The 25,224-nt window shown below is 37.7% G+C and overlaps 1 protein-coding gene across 1 annotated transcript in view; it reads left to right on the top strand.

Annotated features, from left to right (window-relative positions):
• Nucleotides 1–22,842, top strand: part of gfra2b (GDNF family receptor alpha 2b) — a 70,903-nt gene extending 48,061 nt beyond the window's left edge. The window contains exons 4-8 of the mRNA XM_055208747.2: nt 6,916–7,025; nt 8,986–9,126; nt 10,000–10,184; nt 18,346–18,396; nt 20,949–22,842. Coding sequence (XP_055064722.2) covers nt 6,916–7,025; nt 8,986–9,126; nt 10,000–10,184; nt 18,346–18,396; nt 20,949–21,101 — 640 coding nt within the window. The 3' untranslated portion in view covers nt 21,102–22,842. The remainder of the gene's footprint in view (nt 1–6,915; nt 7,026–8,985; nt 9,127–9,999; nt 10,185–18,345; nt 18,397–20,948) is intronic.
• The last annotated feature ends 2,382 nt before the right edge of the window (nt 22,843–25,224 follow it).

Genomic DNA, 25,224 nt, shown 5'->3' with positions numbered 1-25,224 from the left:
CTTGTGAAAATCACAAAAAAAAAATGGCTGCCGGGGAATGAGTTAATAGTGCATCATGCCACATATTTTATCTCACTCATACCCGAGTACACTGTAAAAAATGAACTGCGTTTGACATTGTCCAAAATTCTTTAGACTACGCTACCATGGAGATTAAGCTTAAGCTATATGTTGATAAAGCTTGCCCTAGGCTCTTATTTATGATTTCGTATGCCTACAGAAGATCTGTAAATCATTCATGGTCGTGTCGCTTAGACTCCGGTCATGGCCCTGAATTCCTCAGACCTCTTAAAAGACGCTTATTTATCCCCGCAAGCATAAAAATGCAGACACTTGCACACACACACACATATATATACCCAGGAAATAAATCATATTCAAAATAGGTATGAAGGTTTAAGTTGGAAAAAATGCACATTGCTTTTCTTTTCTTTACTTTTGTAAACACCAAGCAGCAAAAACATGTATTATCAATACTTGCTTACGATACATTTATTGATTGACATTATTGAATCATTAGGTTGCTTATGCTCATTATTTAATTCTAAAAGACTTAAAAAATAAAAAATATACCAGATTTGAAAATTATACATCTAACGTTTGAAACCTCAGCAAAATGGCGCAGTCAGAATTAGCACAAGGTGAGATGTACCGGCACTGCGTGGATATGAATGTGACAGAGAGGACAAAGCTAAAGTGAAAGTGTGCTGACAGCATCTCTCTGTGGGAAGCTAAAGGAACGTCTTCCATCACGGCACAATTAAGCTGTAAAGATACACAGGCGTCTGAAATGTTTGGCCTTGATATTTGTCCGAATGCACAGCATGTATTGTCTGTGGATATGCCTGCTGGGCTGCGGATGTATAAAGAGAATAACGGCACAACCATCTGTTCCTGAATCATCACTGATAAATACTCCAATTAGGAAATGAGTGGGCTGCCACAAGTCTCTGCTAAGAAATCAAATGTGCGTGCCATTTTAAACAGCTATGTGAAACTACAATACAGTGACTTCATCTTTTTAAAAGGAGTCACAAATTAGCTTCAAACTATAGCTATTTAAAGAGGCAATATCTTAACAATAAGTGTTTTGTATTTGTATGCACTATTCTATACAAGTTTTGGTTATTGTCCATGAAGAGGTCACTTTAAATAAACTTTAGATAAACTTTGATCATCATGTTACTGTCCAGTTTACTTTAAAAATGTAAATGTAAAAAAATCTGTATGTTACAATAAAAAGCACAAAGCTGTATTTTACCATAAAAACTAAAAACTAAAGGATTATTTGGAACACCTGTTAAATTTCTTATTAATGCAATTATCTAATCAACCAATCACATTTCAGTTGCTTCAAGTCATTTAGGGATGTGGTCCTGGTCAAGACCTGAACTCTAAACTGAATGTCAGAATGGGAAAGAAAAGTGATTTAAGCAATTTTGAGTGTGGCATGGTTGTTGGTGCCAGACGGGGCGGTCTGAGTATTTCACAATCTGCTCAGTTACTGGGATTTTCACGCACAACCATTTCTAAGGTTTAGAAAGAATGGTGTGAAAAGGGAAAAACATCCAGTATGCGGCAGTCCTGTGGGTGAAAATGCCTTGTTGATGCTAGAGGTCAGAGGAGAATGGGCCGACTGATTCAAGCTGATAGAAGAGCAACTTTGACTGAAATAACCACACGATACAACCGAGGTATGACGCACAGCATATGTGAAGCCACAACACACACAACCTTGAGGTGGATGGGCTACAACAGCAGAAGACTCCACCGGGTACCACTCATCTCCATTACAAATAGGAAAAAGAGGCTACAATTTGCACAAGCTCACCAAAATTGGACAGTAAACAGATCTCAACCCAATAGAGCATCATTGGGATGTGGTGGAATGGGAGCTTCGTGCCCTGGATGTGCATCCCACAAATCTCCATAAACTGCAAGATGCTATCCTATTAATATGGAGCACCATTTCTAAGGAATCCTTTCAGCACCTTTTTGAATCAGTTCCACATATAATTAAGGTAGTTCTGAGGGGGAAAGGGGGTCAAACACAGTATAAGTATGGTGTTCCTAATAATCCTTTAGGTGAGTGTATATTTTACAGTATTTTTAAATTATAAGATATTTTTAATAAACCTTCATTATCTAGTGAACAGAGCCCAAAGCCCAAAGTTACTTTCTATCTACCTCGCATGAATGCTTCGCATACTTTTTTAAAACAGTTGTGCAATGACTCGGAAATTCGGCTAAAGGATCAGCATCGTTTTCTAAATCCGTTTGACGTCAGATAAAATTGCTGGACTTACACCAGCCTCACAGAGAAATGTAAACCAAACCCTGTAATTAATTTTTGTAACCCTTTTGCACGCCATCTGAAAGAGTCGCGCGATCAGTCACACACTTGCGCGTGACTGGATGATAGCTGTGTGTGATGTCGTGCAAATAATAGGCGACTTCCATTTAGCCATGTCCCTTAATAACATAGCAGGCCCCTGAAGACTTCTTGAGGGGGGCGGGAGTGATGGTAATATTAATGCTGATGATAACGGTTAACACTCCAACCCTGCAAATCTGTTACCAGGGGCCTTCATTTACGCATCTCGTGCCCTTGTGCTTCCTTCAGCTAGGCAGAATGTAATTAACAATGTAAATCATCTCCTCCACTGAGGGATTCGTTCATTTAGGCTAGCGCTGTTTTATGTAGTATGCTTATTATGTAGCTGGGTTTAACAGAAAACAAGTCCTTTGTTCCTGTGTGCACATTTCTTACGTTGCCATAACACAAAGCATAGGAATCTTTTTTAATCTGTGAAATGTTACACAGAACACAATTTTATCCACTGAAATAATTCTTTTCCTATGATAATATGTGTTAAGTTAAGAAGTCTTGATATTTGCAATATATTTGCATAATTACTGTTGAATTCAGTATGCCAGTTATTATATCTACTATAGGTTGCATACTTTGACTGTAGCTTAGCATGATGCAATCACCCGAAGGATCTTAAAAATGCTAAAAGTGTGATAGATGCTGGGTTTTAACGCTCGTCTCCTTCATTTGGTTAACATTTGATGCATTACAGCCACCATGATGACAAGAAACTTTTTTTTTCACCGAATTTTGTTTACTGCATGCTTTCTGTGGGTGGTAACAGCACTCACGTCTGTCGCAAGTCACAAGCTATAATAAGCTTAATTTACACTAAAAGTGCAGTGCAATTCCAGCTCCTGGTAAAACTGGGGCTGCGGGTGGCCATTTTTAACACTGTAAAAATGTCAGCAAATCTAAACAAGCTACTTTATCTGGCAATCCAAAAAACTACATTTATTCAAGTAAAAACAATCTGAATACATTGGTTAAAGAAATATTCAATTTTCTTAAAAGAAAAATCCAGATAATTTACTCACCACCATGTCATCCAAAATGTTGATGTCTTTCTTTGTTCAGTCGAGAAGAAATTATGTTTTTTGAGGAAAACATTGCAGAATTTTTCTCATTTTAATGGACTTTAATAGAGCCCAATGCTTAATACTTAACTCAACACTTAACAGTTTTTTTCAACAGAGTTTCAAAGGACTATAAACGATCCCAAACGAGGCATAAGGGTCTTATCTAGCAAAACGATTGTAATTTTTGTCAAGAAAAATAACAAATATGCACTTTTAAACCACAACTTTCCGTCTAGGTCCGGTCCAGCGCGCCCTCACGTAAATGCGTAGTGACGTAGGGAGGTCACGTGTTACATATATAAAACGCACATTTGCGGACCATTGTAAACAATAAACTGACACAAAGACATTAATAAGTATCAGTTGACATACAACAACGTAGGAACGGTCCTTTTTCAACACATTTGTAAACACTGGGGCGGAGTTTTGCGTTCGTCTTCTGTGACCTCTTGACATCATGACGTATTGCGTGGGGTCACCTGGCGCATCACGACCGGATCTAGACAAGAAGTTGTGCTTTAAAAGTGTATATTTGTTATTTTTATTGTCAAAAATGACAATCGTTTTGCTAAATAAGACCCTTATGCCTCGTTTGGAATTGTTTATAGTCCTTTGAAACTCTTGAAAAAAAACTGTTAAGTGTTAAGTGTTGGTGTCTATTAAAGTCCATTAAAAAGAGAAAGAATCCTGCAATGTTTTCCTCAAAAAACATAATTTCTTCTCGACTGAACAAAGAAAGACATCAACATTTTGGATGACATGGTGGTGAGTAAATTATCTGGATTTTTGTTTTAAGAAAATTGAATATTCCTGGTGCATTGTGTAGCTTTTAGAAAGATCTCTTAATAGAAATACAATATAATATACTGTACATAACTACAGTATATCATTAGTGGTGTATAAAGACCTTACATAATGAACTGTATTGTTTTTATTAACTTAGAATGAGTTGTTTTTATCTACATACATCGTGGGCCCCCTTACATGGAAGTCGCCAGTGTTGGGGGTAATGCATTACAAGTAACGTGGATTAGCCTACATAATAATATTACTTTTCTGAAATACACATTAATATTTGAGTTACTTATTTAAAAAAGTAATGCAAGTTACTTTTTTAGTTTAATTAATTTGATTAAAAACAATTATGTACTGAATTAAACTAAACGTAGTCACATTATGCACTCTATGCGAACACGCCTGTGTGTGAAGAGTTTAAGTCAGAAACTGAGATGGCAGGCCAGAGCTCCACATTTTTGTTATGAAATATGCAATTTCTGAATGCAGAACTTTTCAGTTATAAAAAACACCTGCAAGGCCTGAAAGAGATCAAGCCTCAGCCAAGAAAAAGTAACACAAAAGTAACTAAAAAGTAATGTAAGCATTACTTTCCATGAAAAGTAACTAAGTAACGCAATAAGTTACTTTTTTGGAGTAACTTAATATTGTAATGCGTTATTTTTAAAAGTAACTTTCCCCAACACTAGAAGTCGCCATCATGTTTCTACAGTATCCCTAAATGGACAAACTTTTAAACAGAGCGTGTTTTGTTTGCTACGTCTGAGGCAGCACTCCAAGGCATGAAGGCATCAAGGCACGTCCGAATCACATGTTAGGTTTATTTGCTGTCTCCTGAGATACATTCATTGTCCCGTCCCACAATTCTGTGCGTTGGCGTGCACGGAGAATGTGATTGGTCGAGCCTGGTGGAGTTTGAAATATAAAATGGTGGCCAAAGAAGGGGCTGGAATACAAATTTAGTGTACATAAAATTATATTTTGACTTTTTACACCTGTTAATTGCATTTCTGGTAAGAAATTAGTATTGTTGTTTTCAAATATAGCATTAGTTATAACAAAGGCGCTCTCTGTTCATATTTCAAACAGAATTCGTTTGTCCGAATGATTTCTCGGAGCTGCCTTCATTATCTATTATTGCAAAAATCTGCCAATGGGGTAAGAAAAAATTCTTAAAAATAAGATAACTTTTTTCTTAAGCATTTAATTCAAGAAAAATAAAGATAAATTGTATAATTATTATTATTATTATTTATTAAAAACGTAGGATTTATTTTCTTAGGTAATTTTGCTCATGAAGAAAATTTTGCTCATCTTGATAAATTTTTTTTTTTTTTTTTTTTGATATTTGTACTTAAAACAAGACAAAAATACAAAGTAAGAAAGTCATTTTTGCAGTGTATATAACAGAAACATACAAATGAGATCGTTGCCATGAGATCTTTTTGATCAAACCTAAAAATAAGTTGAAAATGCCATGAAAATATGTCCATAATGACAGAATTTTCTTTATTTTTAGCTTAGCTATCCTTAAATTCCACCTTAACAAAACAATGTGCATTAAACAAATTTTCTATTAGGTTTAATGCTTCTACTTCATGTCTAATAAAGTTATATCTAATCCAGGATTACTTCAGATGACCTTCTACATGTTGACTTTGGACTGTGGTCTCATCAGCACGCACAATTGCCTGATTGCTAGTTTTACACACCTTGCTGGCTATGTCTTTGAGTCAGTCCTGCAGTTATCTAGAGATAAAGCACTGGAAAATCGCATCCCAAAAACATCAATTTCCATGTCAATAAAACCAAATAGAAAGGATGACCTTTTTGGCCTGTTCCCATGAGAGTTACGCAGATATCGTTCTTTGTTCCGGGAGGTAAACACCCAGCGGGCAACGCCTCCCGAGTGTGCTCGACAGTAAACAGCGTGGTTAAGATTCTCGCCACATCCGAGCCAGAGTCGGTAGTCAGCGGTCCGTACAGTCGTGCGGGGCGTTTCGGCGTTAATCAGGGTCCCGTAGGAGGTCGCGGAGCCAGAGACATCCATCTCGCTTGCGTTATTCGAGGCCTACGCTGCGTTGTTATTCCGAGTGTAAAGTGCCGTGGGAGAGAGAATTCATACTCGAGAAGAAGTACAAATGTGACCCCCTGCCCACCTCAGGTCTGGTGTTTGGATCGATCTATTTGCGAATGCGCACGGCCCCCTAGGAAGTGGCAGTTTGAGGCAGATTGCTCGAGTTGGCGAAAGGCCGCATAGAGTCAAGCAGAAATAACCTTCAATTGGTACCCCACTAGACGCTAGTTAGGGCTGGCAGAATGCATCTCATATTGCACATTCACAGCTGCGTATTGTCTCTGCCTTCTATATTAGCCCGCTGATGATAGCAGATGCAACAGCGGCAATAAATAACTGTGAGAATAGATCTTTCCTTTACAGCTTTATCTAAAGGCGTTTGACACTTGAAGCACCTTGCATGGAAGGTGCGGGGGCAAAAGTACACACAAGGGCCTATACAGTAACAGTAGGTGATTATCCATGAGATTGGGTTTATAAATCTACATAGATTGGGAGGTTATGCATTCATTTGAATCCTATTCAGTAAAATGTGCTAAAATAAATGTTACAGGCTGTTAAATTCTATAATTTGTTTTGTTTGCTTGGACTAGATCCAGACTGGCAGACTTCCACATGAATTGCCAGACGACACCGCATTCAATAACAAGCTGTCCTAATGATAACTACCATGGTTGTCTGGTGTCCTACGTTGGACTCATTGGTGAGTGATTATTGGAAAAATCTGCTTTACAACCATGAAAAGCAGGAATTCGCAATTGCATTATAATGGACTGTAATTTGAATAATTTGTATAATGTAGCAGTTTTTATTTAGTGATCCATTGCATGAAACTTCTTGAAGAACAAGAGACAAGTTTAAAGTAAGACAGTTACTTTGTGTTACACATTAAATGAAAAAAAACACGTTTTTTATATTTTACTATGTTCTTACCTTCTTTTTTTCAAATTAAAACATCTTTTTTCAATGTGTGCACTTAATCTTTGTACAGCGTGTCGTGAATGTGTTAGCATTTAGCTTAGCCCCATTCATTCCTTAGGATCCAAATAGGGATGAATTTAGAAGCCACCAAACACTTCCACGTTTTCCCTATTTAAAGACTGTTACATGAGTAGTTACACGAGTAAGTATGGTGGCACAAAATAAAATGTGGCGATTTTTTAAGCAGATAAAAAAATGAGAACTATATTGTATGGCGGAAGAGCACTTAGTTTGCAGCACTTCGACCTCGGTGCGCAATAACATCATCACTCCTGATTTATCTAAAGGGAATATTTTATGTTTGACCATCAGACACCGGAGGGCAGAACAGCTGCACTGAGACAGCGTAAAATTTCAGAAGGACTTGCTGAGATGAGGCTGCCCTCGGCGGTATACACGCCGCTGACCACCGGCTGATTTCCTGGAACTCACATATCCAAAAGGAAATTTTAATATAGGCACTATCTTTACCTACTGAACACATAATTGATGTTTATTCATTTATATTCTCGACTAAACAGCTCTTAAAACTACATTTTATGATACAGAAAGAGTAATTTTTGAGTATGAATGTCTTTTTTGTGTCACTCGCACAAATTTCTATAAATAGTTTTTCGTGTCCGTGGCACAACTTTCTTTTTCGTGTCATTTTATGTATTGTTGTCTCATTGTTTTTTTCTATTTTCTTATCAGTGTCGCTTGGCGTTGAAGTTGGAAACATTTTCTGTTTAGACATCCAAACACCAACTCCACGACGAGAATAGTTTTAAAAGCGGAAGAAAAACATGTAGAAACCAATACATAAAAGTACATCCTAACACAAACCCCAAATCTAACCCCAAGCGACAATGATTTAAATATAGGGGGGGGGGGGGGTTGGAAAACAATACATAAAATGACACAAAAATGAATGTCGTGCTACCGACATGAAAAACGATTTATAGATTATTGTTGGCTATTGCTACAAATACCCATGTGACTTATGGTTTTAGTGGTCCAGGGTCATAAATGTAAATGGGTAGGCCTACATTAAAGCTGCAATCTATAACTTTAAGTAATATTTCGAATATTGTGCAAGTTCTAATCTTTATTGCCATTGACGCGAAATGCATTCTGGTAAACTAGGCTGTCATAAGTCCGCACAAGTTACCTCTTGATGCATCCTCGATAAAATTGGCGGATCAAGAACACATCCGGGGATGTTACGTGAACTTGGCTTGATGCGAACTTGGATTCGGAACAGTACTTGGGCCGCGACTGATGACGTTTTACAAGTCCACAAGAACACAAGTGGAAATCTTTTAATGTGGACCTTTTTGGTACAGATATGTATCTTTGAGGAAGCCATATGCACTTTTAATGTCGTTTTGCAAGGGTACCGCCCCAGTGACAGCTTTTTTATACCTTTTTTCTGACAGTGTAGGTTTACAATACTAAAGACAATGTGCAAACCATCAGAAAAAAAATCTTAACATTTTCTTCAATAAAACTTTCCTTTTAGCCATTTATTTGGGATTTAGCCTGCAGGGTTAAAAAAAAATCTCAAAAAGAGAGCAGATCAACATTCTTTGGCCATTTTACTCAGTCAAACAGCACATTATACTCTGAACAGCGACATCTATAAACCAACAGTGCTCCCACACTATAAATATTTATGAGAATCTCTATCTTTGGCTTTACAGGATCAGATGTGACTCCTAACTATGTGGATGCCAGCCACACCAACATAACCATTTCCCCATGGTGTGGTTGTCGAGGCAGTGGAAGTCATGAAGCCGAGTGTGAGGCTTTCCTACGGGACTTCAGGGAGAACACATGTCTGAGTGAGTTGAGATGAGACAGAAACCTTATATAACCTCATGCCCTAAACATCCGTCCTTATTGGCTTAACATACATTAAAGCTGCATGTTAGTGAGTAATGCCATGCCTCATGGCTGTGTGATTTCTCTTGCTGTGGATCTGTTTGCTTTTTTCTGCACATGAGAGTATCGTGGCTTTTGCTAAACGAATAGTTCATTAACTATTTATTGTAATTGTACAAAAATTTGAGATTAGTACAAGTCTTCAGATTTTTAAAGGCGGAGTGCACGATATCTGAAAACGCCTTGGAAAAGAGAGTCGGGTCGAGTACCAAAACACACTTGTAGCCAATCAGCAGTAAGGTACGTGTCTACTAACCAACATCGTTGCCTGGGTTGCGTATGTGTGGGGCGGGTCTATCAACAGAGGGTCAAGATTCTATTGGGGTAGGGCCGTGTTTGTTTAGGTGATTTCAAAAGTCAACATTAGCTTTCAGAGATCATGCACCCTGCCTTTAAGAACAGTCACTAATGTCATGTTAGACAAAACAGGTAAGACTGACATTTTTATTGCATTGTGTTATCCGTATGATGTCATTGGTCCTTGTCTCGTAAACCAACTTTATTGTATTTCCAGTTAATAAAAACAATACTGTGATGATATTACCCTTTTAAAATTCATGCTCTTATGCATTTGGCCAAAAGTGACTTTCAGTGCATTCAAAATATGAGCAGGTGTTGATGAGCAGCGTTTAATTTAATACACTATTATAGATAGTATAGTACGTCATATAAGTCCGTAATGTATAGTACGTCACAAGATTTTCAATTATTGGGGGACTATCCCTTTAAGAAATATTTTTCTTTACATTATTTGTGTGGGTTTTGTTGTGCAGGAAATGCGATCCAGGCATTTGGTTACAGTGCGGATGCCGGACTAATTCCCATAACCGAGTCGCAGTCCGCTGTGCCATCGGTACGGACAAACCTGCAGCCGGCTATCATCACCAAGCACGTCATCTCAAATGACGTCAAGCCAATAGACAGTGCCTGTGTTTTCTCCACATGCGCTAACCTTCAGGTAAGTCTTCACAGTTTTCTACACAGCAGTGTTATACTATTAAACAACCACTGCAGGGATAAAAATAAAGACATTTATGGCAATGATGAGCATCATTTCATTAAAATTAGAGCTGTCAATATAACATATTTCTGTAGCGCAAGTAATTATCTAAAAATATCATTGCACAAATGAACTCTATTTATACATCCCTCACTTGCATATAATACAGTAATTCTCTAAAAAGTGATTTGCCATTAAAGCAGGCAAAGTTAATACTTTTTATAACAAAATAACAAAAAACATATTGCGGCAGTGACTTTAGACTTTAGACCAGTTTTTTGTTGGTCAATGGCGTAGTCTATTTTAGTTGCCTCAAAATAGCAACGCGCCAACAATGCGCCTGAACACACCTCGTTTTCAGACCAGAACGCCCATGGGCGCAACACTGGGCGCAAATGCATTTCCTATTTAAACAACGTGGAGCTAAACGTGAAACGGGAAACTAGCAAAAGACAATTGCGTCGCGTTCTTCAGCTTGGATTTTGTGAAATAATTTTCTACATAAATGCGACGTATAGTCCACTGCGACTTATATATGTTATTTCATAATAATGACGCACTTTTAAATGATGCGACTTATACTCCGAAGCGACATAAAGTCCAGAAAATACGGTAGTAATGGTAGAGGTGCAAAACTATTCAAAGCCTCAAAGTTAGTCTCGTTATTGAATACACCCTCAAAAAACAATATCACGTGTGGAAAAAACCTACTTTCAATTCGAATTATTTTGTATGTGCTCTACTAACATCCCTATAGTACTAAAACTTGTATCACGTCCTTCTGCACGCAGACATAACACACGAAATCCATTATACCCTGCATGGTAAAATCTAGGGCAGACCTAGAGGACATCAACTATTACAGTCATTAAAATAACTGAGAAAAGCAGAATCCCCTCTTTAGGGGAAAACACATGTTTTACTTGAAGATACGCTGAGTGTCTAGTGGACGGTAAAATACATTTGTATAATTTAGTGTGCAGGTGAATAATTCATAAAATAAGAACATTGTTGGGCTCATGCAGGCCTGGATCTAAACATCAGTGAGATCTGTACCTGGAGAATGCTTTCCTATAGTGTTTTCATTCATCTCAATGCCAGCTCTTGGCTACTTTTGAATGAAGGAATACGCTTCTTAACCCCAGTGTGGTCCAGTTACATCATCTCCCATGAGGGCCAGTGCTAACCAGATAAACTTTTACCCCTTAAGGGGTCGTTATAGTTGTGCGTAGGTCCTACGGCGTAGCAGCGACAGCGTAGGTTCCGCGTCGGTTTTCGTTTATACTTTTGCATCGTCGTCCGCGTCGACGTGCAAACACACGCACGACCGCTGGTGGGCAGTATCCATGTGTGTAACCACAGTAGCAGCGCCACCATCAGAGATGAAGAAACCGGGCAAGTTAACCCACAAACGAAGAAGAAACAGCAACTTGTTGTGTATAATTTGAGAAGACCAGCAATGATGGACGTAAATAAACAGCGACTTTTGTTGCAGTTTGAGTTAAATCACTCCTCAACTTGGCTCATCTTTCTTTTCACCGTCACAAACGGAAATACCTATGACGCAGTTTTTTTTACCTGACGGGAGGGGTTCTGGTGGACCAATCACAGCGCTTGCGGTCCGCGTAGAACTACCGCACTGTTAAAAATTTTGCGAGGTGAGCGTCAGGCTAAGCAGAGCTACGCACAGGCTACGGATAGCCTACATCGTAGCTACGGCGTAGAACCTACGCACGACTATAAATCGCCCTTTACTCCACACTGGTTATTATGTACTGTAGTATTTAGTAGTGGCGGCTCGTGACTGCTCTTCCAAGGGGCGCAAAATCATGTGAACCATGTGCATCACATGTTTTGTCAAAATAAGTGCCTACTGCACACGCGTCAAAACCGTTTATGATAAAAGAGACGGTCACGTTTACAAAATACACGAGTATCTGGAAAACGCGAGCGTCTCTTTTATCATAAACACTTTAGACGCGTCTGCAGCAGGCACTAATTTTGACAAGACATGTAATGCACACAGGTTCACTCGACGCGCCGAACACATATTTTGAAATGACGAAACACACAGATGATGGGCTACATACATGTTGTGACGAACTTCGCATCGTGAGCCTTTAAAAAAAGAAGTCACCTGCCGCCACTGGTATTTAGCACTCACATTGTAACAGTTGCAAGAACTGATGACGTTGTATGGAAAATAATACCCAACTCATCTCGTAGCAATGCGTACATAATTATGATAATGTCGGAATGGATGTATGATTGATAAAAACCTGTAGATAATAATTAGTACCAAAATAAAAGTCCATATTTTTCACGTCATATATAAGATTATATATACCTCCCCGCACTGCGTGCCCTACATGACCTTCCACTACACCACTGGGTTTGAACCTATACTCTAAAAATGGCCTATTATTGACCCATAATGGGTAAATATTGGACAGAACACATGCTGGGTTAAAATGACCCCATGTTGGGTTGTTGTTATGCAACCATGGGGTATAATAACCCAGCAGTTGGATTAAACAACCCAGCATTGGGTCAATTTTAACCCAGCATGTGTTCTGTCCAATATTTACCCATTATGGGTCAAAAATAACCTAGCCATTTTTAGAATGTACCCCATACCAGTCTTGAACCCCCCCCCAAGCTTTCACGTCCTATCAAATCTCTGATTCCCCCAAAAAAATAGACTACATTGTTTGCTAACGTTAGAGACGTATATTGAGTTTATGGTAGAGTCGATATAGATGATGTATTTTTTAATATTATTATTTGTCCTGATGAGAAAGCTCTGCAATTCTTATTAAGTGATGTCATCGTTAACAATAATTTGACAGCTAATTCAGGTTTGAAAGTGGCTGCACCATAGAGATATGGCACTGTCCGACCACCTCCATCACAGCGTGCCCTGCAGTTTCTATCCTAAGTCCCGAGGAGTCAGTTATAAACCCCTGGGTGCAGAAGTAAATGACTGTATTCTCTCATCCGTGCTGAAACAAATTATGAAAACTCCACAGACAGGAATATCATAGAGTCACTCGGGAAATAACTTTCCGTTTAATTCGGGTTTCTGGCAATCGTAGTTGGAAGCAATAGTCAATCTGTAAAAGTGGTTATCTGACATACATGTAGCTGCTCGAATCTTCTTGATTACTTGGTGCAGTTACAGTAGATTGGGTAGGTAAAAGAGTGTGTTATGAATGGGCGGCCATACTCCAGCACATCAAATCTGTCATTATTTCTGTCTATCATTAAAAGTTTTCTTGTATAAATTGTATTTTAAATTGCGCATTCCACATGGTAGAGACAAAAATTGCTCTTCTGGGGCCTTATTTATGAAGCGTGCATATGCACAAAACGATGCTGGAAATGTGCGCGTACGCCAGTTCCCCCGCAAAAGTGTGATCTAGAAAAAAATCCCGTAATGGTAGAATGGGCTTGCAGGGTATGGATCTGAGGATGATTCATGTATGCACACTTTTATAAGTCTTACAAATTTTTGGTGTATGCCATTTTTGGCTATTGTGCATATGTAGACTTTTAGTAAGGATCCTGGACACCGTTTTATAAATGAACCCCTTGGTCAGCCAGAGCTAAAGTTTGGATATGATTAGGTGGAGTATTGACTGTAAATTGTGAATAACATGACTGAACTCTAGTCTGTTTTCTTAAACTGTTAAAAAGTTGGTTAAATTAAAAAAAATAACTCAGGTATAAAAAGGAGTATACTTTAGTGTATTAGAAATATGTTTGAAGTACATGAAGTATAAAACAAGTTTGCGTTTACTTGATGTGCTTTATTTAAAGAGTATTTAATTTGTACTTTTTAAAAGTATACTTTTAGTGTATGTACAAAATGTACTTAAACACAACTATAATTTGCGCTGCAATGTCTTTTTAATTGTATTTATATTAAAATGGCGATACAATGCAATTGTACTGTAAGGGTGCTTAATAGACCCCTTCACGGTTCACGTCACAGGCGGTTCGCACTGCGCATGTCGGGGTCAGAAAAGCCATTACAGCAGATTGAGTTGCGTATTATTCGGTATCGTCAAAAATGCCTACTAACCTCGTGGGCTGTGAAAATCGCACCAGGTCTTCCGTTAAGTTTTCGCGATTCATGCAGCATCTCAAAAACAAAAAAATACAACATCTGCGGTTGCAAGCAATTAACGTGCAGACTGGAACAATGCAAATATCAAAGAGGCTTGTGTTTGTAGTGCTCACTTCATTTGAGGTAAGTCATCATTTTTCAGCCCTGTTTGATTAAATTATAAAGTCTGGATGGTATGAACAGTTTGACCCCATGCTGCGTGCGCACACGATAGTCATTCAATGTTTACAAACCTTGAAGGGGTCTATTGCTCATGAATCTTGATTTTCAGTAGTGTATGTAGTGCACTAGAAGTTAAAAAAAAGTTGTTCGATTTGACTATTTACACTTGAAGTGTAGTCAAATAGATGTTACGTTGAAGTTACAATACATAATTGAATACACTTAACTATACTTGGATTTTTCGAAAATAGTACAAAATGTAGAAAATATAGTACACTTTTTAAAAGTATATTTTTAATAGAATTATTTTTCACCTGGAAAGTTACCTGGTTGCCTTAAAATTTTAAGTTAATTCAACTTTAAAAATAATAGTTGACACAACATTTTTACACATCTTCCCCGCCAGCCATGTTTAAAAAAGTTGCCTGCTTGCATTTTTTGTTATTTTTACAAAAGTTTCACAAAATGCTTTCCAGGAAAACGTTCTTCTATAAATAAATAAACATACAAATATATATAAAAAAGGAACAGACCCTCTGCTTTCAAACAAACAAACAAAATGGAAAAAAGTTTCATTCTATCTTCATTTGTTCTATTTTTATAACCTCTCAAATATGGGTAGGTTTCTTTAAAAATACAAAATTTTGAGCAAAAACCTGAAATATTAGCATTTTTTGTAAAGGAATTTTGTTAGAGATCAGATTCAGAATGCTGATCAAAACATACACAGAATTTAAAATGTTTAAATTAATTTTTGCTTCAGTTTTTTATACATTTGTTAAGAGCGCTATTTAGCGATAATAGCGGAATTACACATTACCATAAAAACTAATCAGGAAAGTGTCATTGGCAGGTAAATGTTTTCTCTTAACTGACACGATAACTCGTCAATGGCGGGGTTAGAGTTAACACTAAACTTTAAGACAACCAGGTAGCTTACTTTTTAAGGTTGAACCAACAAATCTTTCACCGTGTAATTATAGTTGTGCTTTATGAATCTGAACAACCATGGATCTTTTTTAAATGTAAATGCATCACCTGTTGTATTTAGAGTTGTTGTTTTTTTTTTTATTAAAATTATGTTTATTAATTGTTATCATTAAAGTTTTGGTGTTCAGTGTTGAGTTCCAATGAGGCAGGTACTGGACCAATGGTTTGTCTGTCTTATGTAGATACAGTATGAGTCTTAAGTCGCACTAGTATCTTTGTAGCAACAGCCAACAATACACATGGGTCAAAATTATAAAAAAATATTAGGATATTAGGTAAAAATCATGTTTCATTAAGATATTTTGTAAATTTCCAAAATATATCAAAACTTTAATATTTTTTGTGTCAGTGAGTAAATGGATGCAGTTGCTAAGGACTTCATTTGGACAACTTTCAGATGATGTAAAAATCTCAATTTAAAAAAAATGTTTTACTTAAAACTGCTTTAGTGGTCCAGAGTTACAAAATTGTAAATAATAAAGTGAAACATTGCTATAAATTAATATTATCTGTTTGGTGGACAAGTCAATTTTACTGGCAAAACAAAAAACAATCATCACAAATAAACCTATTTAAGTTTGCTAAACAATTGTTGAGACAACCCAAAGTCTTACATGCTCTGTGAAAAAAGGGTCAAAAATGCTCCCAGCTGGTCACTGGGGCAGTACCCTTTCAAAAGTACACAATTGCACCTAAAGAGTTCATATTAGTACCTCATAAGGTGCATATTGGTATCAAAGAGTGCATCCTCAAAGGTACATATTGGTTCCTCAAAGATATCGGTACTTCAAAGGTACAAATTAGGACCATTTTATTGCCCCAGTGACAGCTTTGGACCACTTTTGACCATTTTTTTACAAGATAAAAATCTAAACCTGTGTTGAACATAATTTCCATGTTCAGAATAAAAAATAAAGATATACAATAGAGATATAAAACATCTCTTTTCCAGAATTGACATAATTTTAATGTTCCATATACTGTACCCTACAGCTCTCACCACACACTCCAATGTATAAAGATCGACTGTTTAAACTTCGATGTGCAATAACCCTGAATATTTACAAACAAGTACTAAAAGAAATGCATGTCTTCTGAGATTGCTTGAATAATCCAGACTGCTGTTAAATAGGGCACTGCAACTGTTCTTATTTATCTATGGAGCTTTGCTTGACGTTTTTTTTTTGTGTTTTCATTTCAAGCAGCACATCACCCGTCTGAAGTCAGTGTTTTATAATGAGAAAGTTTCTTTATTCAGTGATGTTAATGTGGATCCCACAGGCCTGCTTTTCTTTTGATTCTTTTCTTTTTGTTTGATTGCGTTCTGAAACGCTGCCTTCTGAACCATAAAACAACCTTAAAACTTTGCATTCCTTGCGGGAAAACTATTCGAAAGAATCAATCAAGCAAACCACTCTGCATTTTTCTTTTTATGTAAACGTCCTCATTATGGTTTAACTGCAAGGGCGCTGCAGTTGTTGGTTTTAAAAATGAGGCGGTGGTTGTTATTTTTCAATAACAGGAAACCGCGGGAGGACATTTTTGACTGTTTTCTAATTAATAGAGCGAAACATTTTAGCATATTAGTTCTTTAGAAAATGACCTTGGATATTAAATACATACTTGCATACACATTTTTGTTAAATCAACACATATATTTATGTTACTTTAACTTAAAAACTTCAACTTTCTGTCAACAATATACGTGCATAAAATTGGAGGAATATAATTAAATGTTACATATAAAAATGTTTACAATTTAAAATAAATATTATTTTAAATATTGATTAGATTATCTTCCCTAACTGTCTAGCAATGTGTGTTTATATGTAAACTGAAACAAACGTTTGTCTTTATTAAAGTTTGCATTTCATAAAGTTTATTGAGTAGGCTCGCATTATTTTCGGTTGGAGGGCTTCCTCTTTTGCACCTGCACTCACTCTTGTATTAAATAAATATTTATATGATTGTAAAGTAAAATTAAGTTTAAGGGGTGGTTTCCCGGAAAGGGATTAGACTAGTCCTCCACTAAAATAAATGTAAGATCTGTCCAAACTGAAAACAACTTGCAATGCCATCTTAAAATATATCATGGCCCTTTGTTTTGCTTCAAAATGCACACAAGTAATGTTTTTAGTAAGGCATGTTTGTTAAAACTAGTTATATTTCCTAATTCAACTAAGGCCTGTCTTAAACTAATTCCTGTAACCACCCCTATAATCTTTAAATATCATTTCTTGCCATTTTTTTATGTGCCCCTCTGGTAAAACACTGGCCCCTCCTTGGCCCCCCTAGTGAAATTTGTCTGGAACCGCCACTGACAGGCATTGAAAAAATTATACCCATTACTTTTTGAATCCCTATTACACAGGTCCAAATGCATCACATTCTTAATGAGTATCTTAATCTTGTTTCCTAGTAAAAATATCCAAACAACCTTAAAACAAGATAAATTCACTACTACCAGATTGACTACTGCGGCAGATATTAATTTAGAAATATGAGCCGCTTTCACAGAATCTATCTTGAATATTAAGCAACAAAGAACTGATAAAAGTTGCCACAAGACAAAGTACACTTATATTCAAAGTTCATTTTCTGAATAAAGTCTTGGTATTTTATGCAGTTCCTGTTTGGAAAGTAGATTTATCTTGTTTTGAGCATATGTTGATGCTTCCACGGGAAAACAAGGCAAAGATATTCATTGCAAATATGAGATTTTGCAGTGTAGGTGTAGATCATGACCTGGATGAACGGATGGCCTACAGACACATTGAACAATGTGGAGTGTAGTATACAGTTCATAAGAATATTAATGATCATTTCATTTTTTCACAGGACAGTGAGCAGAAATGTTCTCCCTCCAGCAGTTTTGAATGTGCTGATGAGGTAAGCCACATTTGATACTAAAAAATAAAGAATCATTGCACATTTGTAAAGTATGTCCCCATCTTATGTCTCAGTATTGCATAAAATATTCATCTCGGTAAAACTCATAAATCATCATACTGTTAAAATGTATAAGCACACTGTAAAAATGATGTTAAATTACCAAATATTTTATATTACTTTAACTTAACCAATTAACTTATGTCTACTTATCACAAGCCAAAACTTAAAATAGTATGTTGAATTGACATGCCAAACCAAGTTGTTTTAACTTCATGCTGCATTTTTTTTACAATGCACACTGAATTATAGTATTATACAACCCAGTCTCACCCCATGGCGTCAACACCCGACGACACCCGACCACGCGTCAACATGTTGACGCGGAGGGTATACCTTTCGCGTCATTTTTTGACGAACTGGGGACTGCAACACTACTAAGTCCGTTGCATTCTCTTTCCTATTTTCTTACCATTTTCTACCATTTTCGCGTCGGTTTAGGGTTAGAATTACAGAATGACATCCCTACCCAAACCTTTCCCTAACCCCAATGCCAGGCGACAACTGTTTAATTTCGCGTACCTAATAGTATTGAAGTCCCCAGTTCGTCAAAAAATGACGCGAAAGGTATACCCTCCGCGTCAACATATTGACGCATGGTCAAGTGTCGTCAAATATTGACGCCATGGGTGTGAGACCGTGTTATATTATACGTAATTATTATAATGTATTTTAACTGATGTTATGATTTTTTATTAGATAATGTCTAATAAAAATATTTGTTAAGCTCAGATGCAAGAATCCGCTAAACGCCAAACCAAGTCCTCAAAGTAAAGTATACAGAAGATGAATGTAGGGGCTGAGTTGTTTCAACCTATGGCTGGATAACAACAAACCAACATAGTATTATTTATAACCCAATGGTTGGGTTTGTCCATATTTTAACCAACCATGGGTTAAAACAACCCAACATTTTTAGAGTACATATTCCAGGTCTTTCTCTAATTTTCCTGTCTCTAATAAAATGTTACAAACAAAAATGTACTCTTTTCTGTAATCGATATCTAACTTGACTTTAGCAGTCTGAAACACTCTTAAGGGGCTGGACACACCAAAACTTTTAAACGCGGCTGAAAACGCCTTGAGGACGCCGAATCCCAGCTGTTTTTCAGCTGAGTGCCAGCTTTCTTCAGCTGAGCGCTTTGGTAGCTGTGATACTTCAGCTGTGAGCCGGTTGGTTGCTCTGGTAATGTCCCGCCCCTCCTCCACTGTGATTGGGCGGCCGTGTGAAAACTGACATTGACGAGCGGAGCTTTTCTTCCAAAGTTGAACATCTTTCAACTCTCGGTGCTCGGCGCTGAGCGCGGAAATCCGCCGGGCGCCGGTTTTCAGCGTGGAAGAAAACCGCTAGCTGCTGGCTTATTTAAAAAACGGCGAGCTTCCATTGGAAACAATTGAAAACATGCGCCGGCCGCGGGCGTAAAAGCGTTGGTGTGCACGCCCCCTAACTTATTAATTTTAAAAATGTACAAAGTTACGTGGTGCACCCTAAAGGGGGGTCGCACACAGGACGAGAAGCGCAGTGCTATGCCACGTCGCGCTGCGTCTAGGACAACTCTGAGGTATCGTACACCGGAAGTGCACAGTAGCCCCTTATGGAACGGCTGAAAATCCACAAGGGGGCGTATTTGTTCCTCAGACGTTGCACAATAAACGTGACATCCGAATATATTCATTATAAATTGGGAATGAAAAGTGAGATTCGAACGAATGTCCGTTAGTGAACTAATTGTATACACTATTTATATCGTAATTCGGTCAGAAACGTCAAGATTGTTAGATGAACAAATCGTTTTGGATTAAAAGGCTTGGATATTCCATTTCTTTGGACTTTTGGGGATTTATAACCAATTTGTTTTGGACAATTTCACCGAAGCGGATAAAGGGAAGATTTTAAAGGTAAGTAAATATCCTAAATCGGCGCCGCCCGGTTCAGGTAACTAACAACTAGATTACAGTTTTATGACTGCTAAAAATCATATTATGCTTTGTGTGTGCGCTTAATGGAATCCCTAAAGTATAAGATTTACAACGATGTGCCGCATGACAATATATTTTGAAGATTTAATGCTTTAAAGTTACAATGACGTAATGAAGCCTCACGTGAATGGGTGGGGGTGTACGGCACTGTGTTCCTTATCAGGTTAAATAGCGCGAGCTTAGTCAGATAGTGTCTACTTCAAAATGCAAAATATACGCTAGCATCCAATGTTAATCGTTAATGATTTGGGACAAATATGATGTTATTTAATGTTAAACTATGTGAGTGCCGCTCTGTGACGGGATTTGAGCAACTTCACGAGTTGTAGCTGGGCACCGCGGACAGGCGCCACCCGACGGCGCCGGTGTGCATATACTCATAGAAAACAATGTGTTCGATTTTTTTAGAACGGTGCGGCACTGAGCTGCGTGTCCGGTGTGCGACCCCCTTAACGAGAGTGATGTACTGCATACAAGTATACAATATTTTAAAATATTTGTTGTTTCTCCAGAATGTGCTGAACCCCAATATGGAGGGATCCATCGACTCAATAGGGTCACACCAGACAGACAACAACAGAGCCAGACATTCAGCGGTGACTTCAATCAGCGTTTCTGTCAGCACACTGACGTTGGCCTGTGCGCTGGTCAATCAGCTTCTGTAAACACAGCTTGACTCTACAACTACAGGAACAATCTGATGGATCTTCTGACCTCAATCAAAGAACTTCTCCAAACTGACATTTATCTCTTTCTCTAAGTGTGTGTGTGTGTATGTACGTGCGTATCACACGCCATCTTTAAGAAAAAAACAACAAAATCCTTACAAGGAGTCTTGAAAGAACACTGCCCCATCAGAGAGCGAGAGACAGAGATGGAGGAAGCCACCAGTAGATTTAAAAATGATGTGGATGTTGTGAAGCTGATGGCAAAATGCTGAGCTGTGAACTTTTACAAACTCTGTGGATTTCTTTTGCGAGGACGACAATACAGCCATCATTTGAAAAGGAGCCAGGCGATCCTTTGACTGCTTTATGTGACCCATAGATAAACTTTCTATGTATATTTACTGTACCTTGAGATCTGATATAGAGTAACCATTAACCCCCCCTAAAAAAATGAACAATCGTCACTATTCACTAATGCCCACTGCCTTGATAATACGAAAACATTACGTAAATGTTTCTTTAGTTAAAGAAAAATATTAATGGATTCTTGGTCCACGTGTGCCGTTTTTAATTCCTATAAATCAACAGATTGGACATTGGACAGACCTGATTGAAGTGCACCGCCCTGTGTACAATGTGTAAATGAAATTTATCAGTTTCTTTGAGAAAACGTTGAGCTTTTTTGTCCGTCATATCTCGAAAAAAGCCAAGCATGTGGAAAGCAGGAGACCTGTGGAACTGCAAAAAAAAAGGAAAGCCATGTGAAACGGATCACCTTGGAGAGCCGTCAGTGCCAATGCTGTTCATCGTAGGCAGTTATTATGTGTAATCATTTCTTTCTTGCCAAAAGACTTGGATTATATTCAAAGAAAAGTGCTCCAGGGAGAGCAGAACAACAAATCTATTTGCAGAAAGGGTCAATTGTCGATGTATTTTATAGTGTGCAATCTATCGTGTGGCCTTACTTTTTGTCTTTGCTCTGTTCCACTCTCTTGTGCAATGGTTTCAGACCGTACCACTTGCAGAGTATCGCCAAAACCGGCTGAGATGATTTGAGGTGTTCGTAAATAGCAGCTCCTAGAACTCAAAAACATCTTGGTTTATTTGTGATGCTTTAAAATGAGGCGAGACAAAAGCTCAAGAATGTGTCGGAAATATTTGTTTCAATCTGAATAAAAACACCATAGTAATGTCCACACGATGTCGTGCTGTCAGCAGCATCTTTTTTTGTAAAATACGTTGGTTTTATTCAACCCAGTTTTGCGTCAAAAAGGGACAAACCCAACCATTTGGGTTGTAGTTTAACCTATGCTGGGTTGTTTTAACCCATTGTTAGGTCAAATATAAACATTTCTGGATAAATTTACCATAATGGCTGGGTTTGCCTCTTTTTTTGACCCGATGCTAGCATTTTTTTGGAGTGCAATAAAAAAAGCTGGAGGCACAGCGGATTGGTTTGCACATTTAGTACATTTACATACGCATCGTGCATATGCTTTTACCCAAAGCAACTTACAATGCTTTCAGTGCATATGTTTTATCAGTATGTGTGTTCCCTGTTTAGCGAGTCTGGTTTATCATTTGCAGATCAGGCAGGTAACAACCCTACAATCACAATATGGCTTCAGGGCAATGGTGTACTGAAAAAACACAGCAATTTATGCCGTGTTCGTAATTGTATTTCTTTCAGACGGTTTCAATAAAGTGGCTGGAGGTGCTGTGTAGCTTGTCAAAAATAGTAAGACGTTGTGTAGACACATGCTGTGGGCCAAATTGTTGCCTGTTTTCTATATAATGCTGTATGTGGCACTCACTTTATAAGAAAGTGTGAGAATTAAGTCCTAAGTACTTAGAATTGGACTATAAGGTAGTTTGTTTAAGCTAAAATGAAATATTTATTTAAAGTGCACCTATTTCATAAGGTAAAAATAATGTTATTTTGTGTATTTGGAATACAGGTGCTGGTCATATAATATCATCAAAACGTTGATTCATTTCACTGATTCCATTCAAAAAGTGAAACTTGTATATTATAGTCATTCATTACACACAAACTGATATATGTCAAATGTTTATTTCTTTTAATTTTGATTATTATAACTGACGACTAAGAAAAATCCCAAATTCAGTGTTTCAGCGAATTAGAATATTGTGAAAAGGTTCAATATTGAAGACACCTGGTGCCACACTCTACTCAGCTAATTAACTCAATACACCTAAAAAGGCCTTTAAAAGGTCTCTCAGTGTAGTTGTTTATAGGCTACACAATCATGGGGAAGAATGCTGGCTTGACATTTGTCCAAAAGATGACCATTGACACATTGCACAAGGAGGGCAAGACACAAAAGGTCATTGCAAAAGATGCTGGCTGTTCACAGAGCCCTGTCCAAGCACATTAATAGAGAGGTGAAGGAAAGGAAAAGATGTGGTAGAAAAAAAGTGTACAAGCAATAGAGATAACCACACCCTGGAAAGGATTTTCAAACAAAAACCCATTCAAAAATGTGGGGGAGATTTACAAAGAGTGGACTCCAGCTGGAGTCAGTGCATTTAGAACCACTATGCACAGATGTATGCAAGACATGGGTTTCGGCTGTCGCATTCCTTGTGTCAAGCCACTCTTGAACAACAGACAGCGTCAGAAGCGTCCAAAGTTATGTTCTCTGATGAAACTGATTGTTTCATCTGATGAAGTACTATTGTTTTATTACCTTAAGCCCTTTTCACACAGACATTATAGGAAAATGCATCCTGGATTTTTCCGTGATCGTTTGATTTTTTGTTCATTCACACTGCCAATGATTTGCCGGCATCTGCAAGGTCCCGGAAGATCACGTGACCTGTTGAAAGTCCTGCACTATCTTCTACACAGCGTCTGAAGTTTGCATTTTATTTATTATTTCTCTCTCCAGAAACCACTCGCGTGCATTTTTGTTTATGATAAAGAAGCGCATGATGCGCCGTTCTATGCTGGTGAATGATCTCCGCTTCAGAGTGGATATTTGACCAGCCCCCTGATCTCTGCTTTAATACAGTTTTTAGACATTTCTCATTGTGATTGTTAGATGCATTTAAAACCCCCATTTTGAGGAGCTGAACGATATATCTTGTTGGGATGATGCGCGGGCATTTTTGTTTATTATAAGCTAAAATAAGCATGTGATGCAAAATTATTTTATGCTGCTGAATGATCTCTGCTTCAGCTCAGTAAGTGACGAGCTAACTTACCTGATATCTGCTTCAGTCCAGTTTGCTCACATTTCTCGTCGTGAATGTTGTATTGCATGTAAATCCCTCATTTTAAAGAGTTGAACCAACTTCATGTTGCCATGACACGCACATCCACACTATGGAATGCGTTTCATTGTTTATGGGTCTCATTTGTCATTTCCTGATAATTGCTTCAATCTAGTTTGCGACATTTCCTGTCGTGAATGTTGATATGCATGTGAATCTCTCGTTTTAAAGAGCTGAAACATAACGCATGCGTCCTCACAACGACACGCCCATTACGGCATTGTTTTGGCTTCTTGTTCACACAGAGGGTTTTCCGTATATCTTACTAGGTCCTCTTTCCGGCAACGATCTCAGATCACAAAACCTTGTCTGGCAATTTTACGAGTATTTTCTGGGACCAAAGGTCTGTGTGAATGGGGTTTTTGTTATACATTTCAGCACCGTTTCACTTTGAATGTTATGTTTGTTTTTTATCCAGTATCCATTTTAAAAACTATCGGTCAATAAATTAATTTAGTTATCGGCAAGCAGGGACCACCTCCGTTATCGGCATCTGTAAAATCCACCATCGGTCGACCTCTACTCCTTACCATATTTGGAAGATCAGCTCACAACATAAAAATATTTTTTTTTTAACCTCCACAATACAAGGCCAAATCTGATCCATAAATTGCAGATGACCAAGCTGATCGATCAACTTTGCCAGCGCAGCTTGAGCAGAACTTAAAAAAAGATTGGTAAGGTTAGGAAGCTAAAACAAACCATGCATTTCTGATAGTAGAAAGACAAACAAGCACTACTCTGCACTTGCGTTTGAATCATGGTTTGAATAGTCAGTATTAAATTCTTAAAATATGAAAACATACATACAGGTTCTGATCAA

This window comes from Misgurnus anguillicaudatus, chromosome 12, assembly GCF_027580225.2.
Source record: "Misgurnus anguillicaudatus chromosome 12, ASM2758022v2, whole genome shotgun sequence".
Taxonomy (NCBI): domain Eukaryota; kingdom Metazoa; phylum Chordata; class Actinopteri; order Cypriniformes; family Cobitidae; genus Misgurnus; species Misgurnus anguillicaudatus.
Note: the sequence above shows the minus strand (reverse complement) of the source record. Positions and strands in the feature narration are given on the sequence as shown.